This window comes from Sinocyclocheilus anshuiensis, unplaced genomic scaffold (genome assembly GCF_001515605.1).
Source record: "Sinocyclocheilus anshuiensis isolate Anshui unplaced genomic scaffold, SAMN03320099.WGS_v1.1 scaffold891, whole genome shotgun sequence".
Taxonomy (NCBI): Eukaryota; Metazoa; Chordata; class Actinopteri; order Cypriniformes; family Cyprinidae; genus Sinocyclocheilus; species Sinocyclocheilus anshuiensis.
In genome coordinates, this window is record NW_015546076.1 from 112,264 (window position 1) to 120,309 (window position 8,046).

The window sequence follows — 8,046 nt, forward strand, 5'->3', positions numbered from 1 at the left end:
AAAACCTTTGAAATGTGACTACAGTTTCAAAGGAGGACAAGAGATGTCAGCTATCATTTCAGGGTGCACCATCCAAATACGAGCTCTCTGATGTTGGACCCTCCTACCTGTAATAATTCGACGGCGCCCTCTAGTGTTCATATCAGGTGGAGCACAGGCGTGATGACTTGTCTTGTGTCACCGCCATTAACTTAGTAATAAGTTAGTGTCACCGCCATTAAAAGTAATAGTGCTGCTCACAAATAGCCCATACATGCAAGCCATCATAACATTTGTTTAAAAATAATTTCTAAACTATTGTTCAGAATTGCTCTGAATTATTATTCAGAAGATCAACTGTTGCAAAAATAAATTTCATGAAGTCACTCCTCTTTAAACGTAATCTTTAAAAAAAGATCACTATTCATTTTTCAACATTCTTTGTATTTTCATATTTTCATAATTCTTTCACTTTAATTTGTCAGATTTTATAACATTAGCCTACATTATCCTAAAACCATTGACCATGTATAGATTTTTTATTGAAGTCACTTATGGTCACCAAGGCTGCATGTATTTGATTACAAATACAGTAAAAACAGTAATATTGTGAAGTATTATTCCAATTTAAAGTAACTTTTTTTATATAGCCTATATATTTTAAAATGCAATTCATTCCTCTGATGACAAAGCTGAATGTCAGCAGCCATTACTCCAGTCTTCAGTGTCACATGCTCCTTCAGAAATTATTCTAATATGCTGATTTGATGCTAAAGAAACATTTCTTCTTATTATCAGTTGAAAACAGTTGTGTTGCTTAATATTTTTGTGGAAACCATGATACATGTTTTTTTTTTCAGGATTCTTTGATGAACAGAAATTTATTTGAAACATAAATTAATGCTGAAACAGCATTAATTTGAATTGTTGTATCATTATAAATGTCTGTAACTGTCATTTTTTTAATCAATTTAATGCATCCTTGCTGAATGAAAGTTACCGGTACATTGCTTTAGAATAATAACCCTTAAAATAATCACCCTTCTTCGAAATAACTTTTCCACAGAAGAAAGAAGGTAATGTGAAAACTGTTTTTACTGTATTTAAAACAAATAAATGCCTTGATGAGCAAAGGAAACTTTATTCAACAACATGAAAACATCTTAATTATTCCTAACGTTTGACCCACAGTGCACTGAGGGACAGTGGACATTAATTGTACTTAACTAAATATGAAACATAAAAACAAGACATGTATCACACACACACACACACACGTTTACTTAGCTATCTAAATGGGGACATTACATAGACTTCTATTGTTTTTATATACAGATAGTTATAGACTTTTTAACTTAAATCCACCCCTACCCCTCACAGAAAACTTTCTGCATTTTTACAATAAAAAAACAAACAAACTCTGTTTTACAAATGTGGACGTCCCCAAATTGAGGGTTTTGGCGATTTTGTCAGATTTTGCTCACTTTTGGGTACAAATTTGTCACCAAAATATGGTTAAGTAGGCACACACACACACACACACACACACACACACACACTCATATTGGCATATGTGGTTTACAGGGACTCTCCATAGGCATAATGGTTTTTATACTGTACAAACTGCATTTTATATCCCCTTACCCTATCACAGAAAACTTGATGAATTTTTAGATTTTCAAATATAATAATAATAATAATAATAATAATAATAAATAAATAAATAAATACCGTTTAGTATGTTTTTAAAGCCATTTGGTTTAGGAGGACACAGGAAGCGTCCTCATAAACCAAGTTCACGTTGTAATACCTATGTCATACACATTTGTGTCCTCATAAACCATATAAACCCGTAAAAACTTCGTGAAAAATAGGTCTTCTTTTCATATTTCACATCCTATGCGTTACGTCATGAGTATAGATTTGTCAGTAAATACCAAATAGATTTGTCTGGACCACAAAACCAGTCATAACGGTCAATTTTTCGAAATTGAGATTTATACATCATCTGAAAGCTGAATAAATAAGCTTTCCACTGATGTATGTTAGGATCGGACAATATTTGCCCGAGATACAACTATTTGAAAATCTGGAATCTGAGGGTGCAAAAAAATCAAAACATTGAGAAAATCGCCTTTAAAGTTGTCCAAATTAAGTTCTTGATTATTTGACACATTATTTCTGATGGTGTTCTTGACCATTTATATATATGCCAAGAACACATTTAAGAACATCCTAAAAACACACCTTCAAAAAATTGACAGCATGCTGATAAATAATTGTGAAGACCTGTACTGTCACTTGAAAAATCAGGAACGTGTAAACTGTTGCATTTAATTGCTATTTATCCAAGCATTCAGTCATACTGAGATTTCTAATAAAAAACTCTATATATATATATATATATATATATATATATATAGAGAGTCTCTAACATCATTTGTAGATTCATCATCGTCTCTCGCAGTGGATAACTGTGTGCAAGGCTTCCCATCTGCCTCCTCTTGTCCGACCAATCTTTGTCTCCCCGTATACTCGTATCGTACGGCAGGAGGTCGACCGGGAACTGTGAACTCTATTTAGTAGCAGCGTGAATTTCAACATTCATACCTATTATTTGATTGTCGGTCGCTGGAAAGCTTTGAAGATGTCTGGGCAGAGCATTACAGACAGGATAACTGCTGCTCAGCATAGCGTTACTGGATCAGCCGTGTCCAAAATTGTGTGCAAGGCAACAACGCACGAAATAATGGGCCCTAAAAAGAAGCATTTGGACTGTAAGTATTATCAGCTGCGTGTTTAATATGAATTTGCGAAGATGAACGTGTGTAGAGCTGTTGCTTTGATTGTTATGTCTACGATTTTAGGCTATTGTACAATGGACAGGCCCTGGTTGTGCTAAGCTAATGTGCTTAGACAGGCTCCTATGTAATAATATTAGTAAGATTTTGACCTGACAAACTGACATGCATCACTTTCAACTGTATTGAAGCAGGACTGTGCATGTGCAAAACTGCTATTTTTATATAAGCAAGGATGAGTGGATTGTCATTAAGTTTGATCCCATAATGCTTTTTAATATAGTTTATGACCTCATGTAAATCTCCTCAATATTGCCATACTAGTAAATTCTGGTTAGATGTTAATTCCTTATAATGCTCATTGGGCAGAAGTAAATTAGTGCTATTATTTTTCTCGAGCAGCACAACACTGGCTGTTGTGCATGGGTTATTGTTTCGGGTGTATTTTAATTGTTAGAAGTTCATTTCAATTTGATTCTCATGTTCATTTGGCGTCAGGCAGGTGATGTCTGTGAACGCTGTGCACCTTCTTTAAGAAGTGCTGGTCTAGTGCCAGTCTAGTAAGTCTGTGCTTGAGAATAGATCTCTATTTACGTCTGATTCAGCCAGGCCTGACTTCTCATTCATTAAGTTCTTACAGCGTTATAAGACAAGTTATGACATGCTTGAAGGACTATAGTTAGGATTTTTAAAAAGGAAAATAGAATGTAGTAATTGTTTTCTGGATCCCTAGAATTATATGCACCTTACACGCCCCTAGCTTTGTCCTCTTAGTTCAGTGAGGAAGTCGTGTTTTTTTTTTTTGTCAGTATTTTTTCCTGTCTGAAACTATCTGAAACTTTGTGATAACTAGAGAAGCATTTGGTAATTTTAATCAGCAGTCTGTTTGAATGGAAGTAAACTTAACAATTTTAAGTCTTAAAGGGATAGTTTAGCAAAAAAATAAAAATAAATTCTGCCATCATTTACTCACCCTCATGTCATTCCAATTCTCTATGATTGTCTTTCTTCTGTGGAACATAAAATAATATATTTTGAAGAAAGGTTATTATGGTTAACTGAAACTGAGACCATAAAGGCAAACTTGATGTACTTAACTAAAACTGAAATAAAAATAAATACATATAGACATATATATATATATATACATATATATATATATATATATATATATAAAAGACAAACAGCAAAATTACTATAACTTTAAAGTTAAAATGAAAACAGGAAATTTAAAAATGAAAAACGAATTAAAAATATTAATAAAACTAAAATAGCATTTAAAAACTGACATTTCTCTAAATATCTTCTTTTATGTTCCACAGAAGAAAGTCATACAGCTCTTACAGTTTTAGTTAAGTTAAGTTATAGTATATCACATAAATTATGGTTACTTATGGTTCTTTTCACCCCCAAAAAAGTTGAACTGTTTTCGCCTGATATATCTCTAGCTGTAGAACAGACAAGATCTGATTCTGAACACTTCCGTTGACATCTTTTGTGGTGAGGGCTTTGTTTCTCAGGAGTAGGAGTGACATAACTGGATGAATCAAAGTTGGCAGTGTTCTGGAGGCAGCTGCCTTACACCAAACCAACCAACTAACCAACCAACCACACGACTGAAGTCAACCTCATTCATTCAGAAAGTAGCAGCTCATCAGAAACTGCACTACACCACTGTCTATATGAAGACTACACCACAACTATTTCACTCCCATAAAGCATATTTGCAGAAGTGCAGTGAACATTTTATCTAGAAAGTCCGCTAGAAGAGTTAAGGCTGGAATATACTACACGATTTTTGCCCCGGTTTTCTGCCGATTTACAGTTTAGATAAATCGACGCTAGTTGCTGAAAGTCAGAGCCAGTCTACAGATTTGAGTTGACAGATTTCATAGAAAATCACATAGTGTATGATGGTCACAGACGCCGATTTTTTAGCTTCAGACTTTGATTCCATCCAGTCGGAGGATATCAAACATGTTTTCAGCCGATTTTAGAACACACATTGTTTTCATTTGTCACGTGTCTCCTAGCAACAAGGCGACAGTTTTTCCTCTGTGACTATTACAAAGTCGGTAAGTGTATGTTGCCCAGTGTTTTAAAATCTGTTCAGATTTTCGTGTAGTATATTCCAGCCTTTAGTAGTGGGCTGTGCAATTCCTGTTACATAATCCAGAATAAAGTGCATTTTATATGTAGCAAAGCTTATATATGTGCGCTTTCTGTTTTATGTTATAAATGCATGATAATCCTTTGATTTAATACATTTTAAGCTCTATACAAGTGCAGTCTTTAGACTCAGTTCTTGCCTGTTCACCCAGTTATTAATGTCAGTAGTTAAAGGAAATCTCTGTTTCTGTTGTAGACCTGATACACTGTACCAATGAGATGAATGTGAACATTCCTCAGCTGGCCGACTCTTTGTTCGAGAGGACCACCAGCACCAGCTGGGTGGTGGTCTTTAAGTCTCTAATCACAACACATCACCTCATGGTATACGGGAACGAGGTGCGTGACTGTGGGAAAGCTGTCCACTTTTTAATAATTTTTTTTTCCATGCGCTAATGAAGATCTGCAAATAAGTCTATGCATTAAACATTTTTAAACATTATTTTGGTTACAGCGATTTATTCAGTACTTGGCCTCCAGGAACACATTATTCAACCTCAGTAATTTCCTGGACAAAAGTGGCCTACAAGGTACAGTATTGAACTCCACACAATTACTTCAGGCTCTACAGCGGTTTCATTTTTTTCCCTGTTCTCATCTTTGGCTGTATTATTTAAATAGTTGTAAAATATTTTACAACATAGTAATAGATATATAATATGTTAAAATAACATTATAACAGTACATAATATGTTAAAATAACATTTTCTTTTTTAATTCATGTAATTTGCTTTACAATATTTATAACATTTACTTTACAGATTTAATTTAACATTTCAAATTCCTATTTTCTGATTGTAGCACTTTTCCTCTGTGATCCTTAAAGCAACTACTCCTTAACATTTTTATGAATAAAATCATTTATTTCTTAACTGTGATATTTATTGGTGTCTCCCTAGGTTACGATATGTCAACATTCATTCGGAGGTATAGTCGATATCTGAATGAGAAAGCGGTTTCATATCGACAGGTGGCATTTGACTTCACAAAAGTAAAGCGTGGGTAGGATATTTTTTTATACATTTTATAAAATGACTTTGAATCTAAAGGTAGTATCTAGTTCCTGCTTTCTTTAGTGTGCTGAATTTGACATTAAGTGCATTATGTAACTCAAACAGTGATTCATTTGGCCAGCAAATTTTTCACTTGATACAAAGATTTTTTTTTTTTTTAGCCTTACCTGTAGTTTTTGTTCTAAATCATTTGAGGGGGATTTGTGCAGCACTAGGTTTGAAGTGCTTGCATTAAGTGCTTGATGTCATTGTGCTCGATCATCCACTAAACCTCCATGCACTGATCCCCTTAATGTCATTTGACCTATATTTTAAAATCTTTTCCTTAAGGGTGGACGGAGTGATGAGAACCATGAACACAGAGAAGCTTCTTAAAACCATCCCCATTATACAGAACCAGATGGATACCCTTCTTGACTTCAATGTAAGTTAGAGAGCTGACGGTTGATCTATATACATGCATGTTCACTGCTAAAAGATGACTTATGAATATATGCAATGAATAGATACGCTGTATAAGCAAAGCAGTTGTGTGGCATATATATATATATTTTGTGTTTGTCCAGGTCAATGCCAATGAACTCACCAATGGGGTTATCAATGCAGCCTTCATGCTTCTCTTCAAAGACTCCATCCGTCTTTTTGCAGCTTACAATGAAGGGATAATAAACTTACTGGGTAGGTCTTTCAAGATGCTTTCATCTAAATTCTAAATAAATAAACAAAATATTGTAGAAATACACTCTCTTCACTTTTATATGAAAGATGCACATTACAGATATGTGGTAAATATTAGTTTAAAGGAATAGTCACCCAAAAATGACAATTTGCTGAAAATCTACTCACCCTTAGGCCAGATTTGGAGAAATGTAGCATTACATCACTTGCTCACCAATAGATCCTCTGCAGTGAATGGGTGCCGTCAGAAGGAGAGTCCATACTGCTGATAAAAACATCACACTGATCCACAAGTAATCCACACAACTCCTGTCCAATTAACATCTTGTGAAGCAAAAAACTAGTAGTAAAGCGTGCTAGTAAGAAACAAACTGATCAAGGCATTTTAACTTTAAACCATTGCTTCTGGCCAAAATAATGCTTCCTTCTTGCTCATTGGTGAGCAAGTGATGCAATGCTAAATTTCTCTAAATCTGTTCAGACAAAGAAACAAATTTATCTATATCTTGGATGGCCTGAGGGTGAGTAGATTTTTAGTACATTTTCTTTAAATATTCCTATAAGCTCTTAAAATTTGACAAAAGTTTGCGACAGTGGTGCACATGCTCACAAGAAGTTGTACTCACAGTTATGAAGGTTCAAATCTGTTCTGCATTATGCATTTTATAAATTGCATTTCTTCTCTTTCCCCATACTTTCCCCAGTCTACAAAACTCACAAAAAAAAAAAAACCTTTCTTTGAAAATGTCAAATTCAGTTGTTATTTTTTTATCCTAGTTGCAGATTTTTATGAAAAAAAGTGATGGTAAGCTATTTTAAAGGGGTCATATGATGCGATTTCAAGTTTTCCTTTCTCTTTGGAGTGTTACAAGCTCTTGGTGCATAAAGAAGATCTGTAAAGTTGCAAAGACTAAAGTCTCAAATCCAAAGAGATATTCTTTATCAAAGTTAAGAGTCAACCACGCCTACCTAAAACGGCTCGTTCTAACACGCCCCCACATACCTACGTCACTATGTGGAAATATTAGCATAATGCCTCCCAAATGTGCACGCAAAGAAAGAAGGCGTGGTTTCAGGAACAGCAGTAGTGTTGATGCAGCCATGTCAGGGAGATGCTGTGTGTTTCAGTGCGAAAGCAACAGCACTTTATTTGGCCTTCCGGAAGTAGATGCAATTAGGAATCATTGGTTAAGATTTGTTTACAACAGAACAGCACAACCCAGATGTTCGAATTTGTGCAACGCATTTTATGGACGACAGTTTTTTGAACCTAGAAGAGTACAAGGCTGGCTGTGCACAAAGGCTATTTAAAAAAAAAAAAAAGGGTCAATTCCGACTTTGCTATGACAATCTGGCGCTTCTGAATCAGCGACTGTAAGTATGTTTTGTTACTAGTTTAAGTATTT

General features: G+C 34.7%; 1 protein-coding gene across 8 annotated transcripts in view; it reads left to right on the forward strand.

Moving 5' to 3' along the window:
* Positions 1 to 2,412: 2,412 nt before the first annotated feature.
* The window catches only part of LOC107699893 (phosphatidylinositol-binding clathrin assembly protein-like), a 23,434-nt gene continuing 17,800 nt past the window's right edge, over positions 2,413 to 8,046 (forward strand). For all 8 annotated transcript variants that reach the window (XM_016501324.1, XM_016501327.1, XM_016501329.1 and 5 more), the window contains exons 1-6: positions 2,413 to 2,756; positions 5,146 to 5,288; positions 5,404 to 5,479; positions 5,849 to 5,951; positions 6,293 to 6,386; positions 6,529 to 6,640. In XM_016501324.1, coding sequence (XP_016356810.1) covers positions 2,627 to 2,756; positions 5,146 to 5,288; positions 5,404 to 5,479; positions 5,849 to 5,951; positions 6,293 to 6,386; positions 6,529 to 6,640 — 658 coding nt within the window. In that variant the 5' untranslated portion in view covers positions 2,413 to 2,626. The remainder of the gene's footprint in view (positions 2,757 to 5,145; positions 5,289 to 5,403; positions 5,480 to 5,848; positions 5,952 to 6,292; positions 6,387 to 6,528; positions 6,641 to 8,046) is intronic.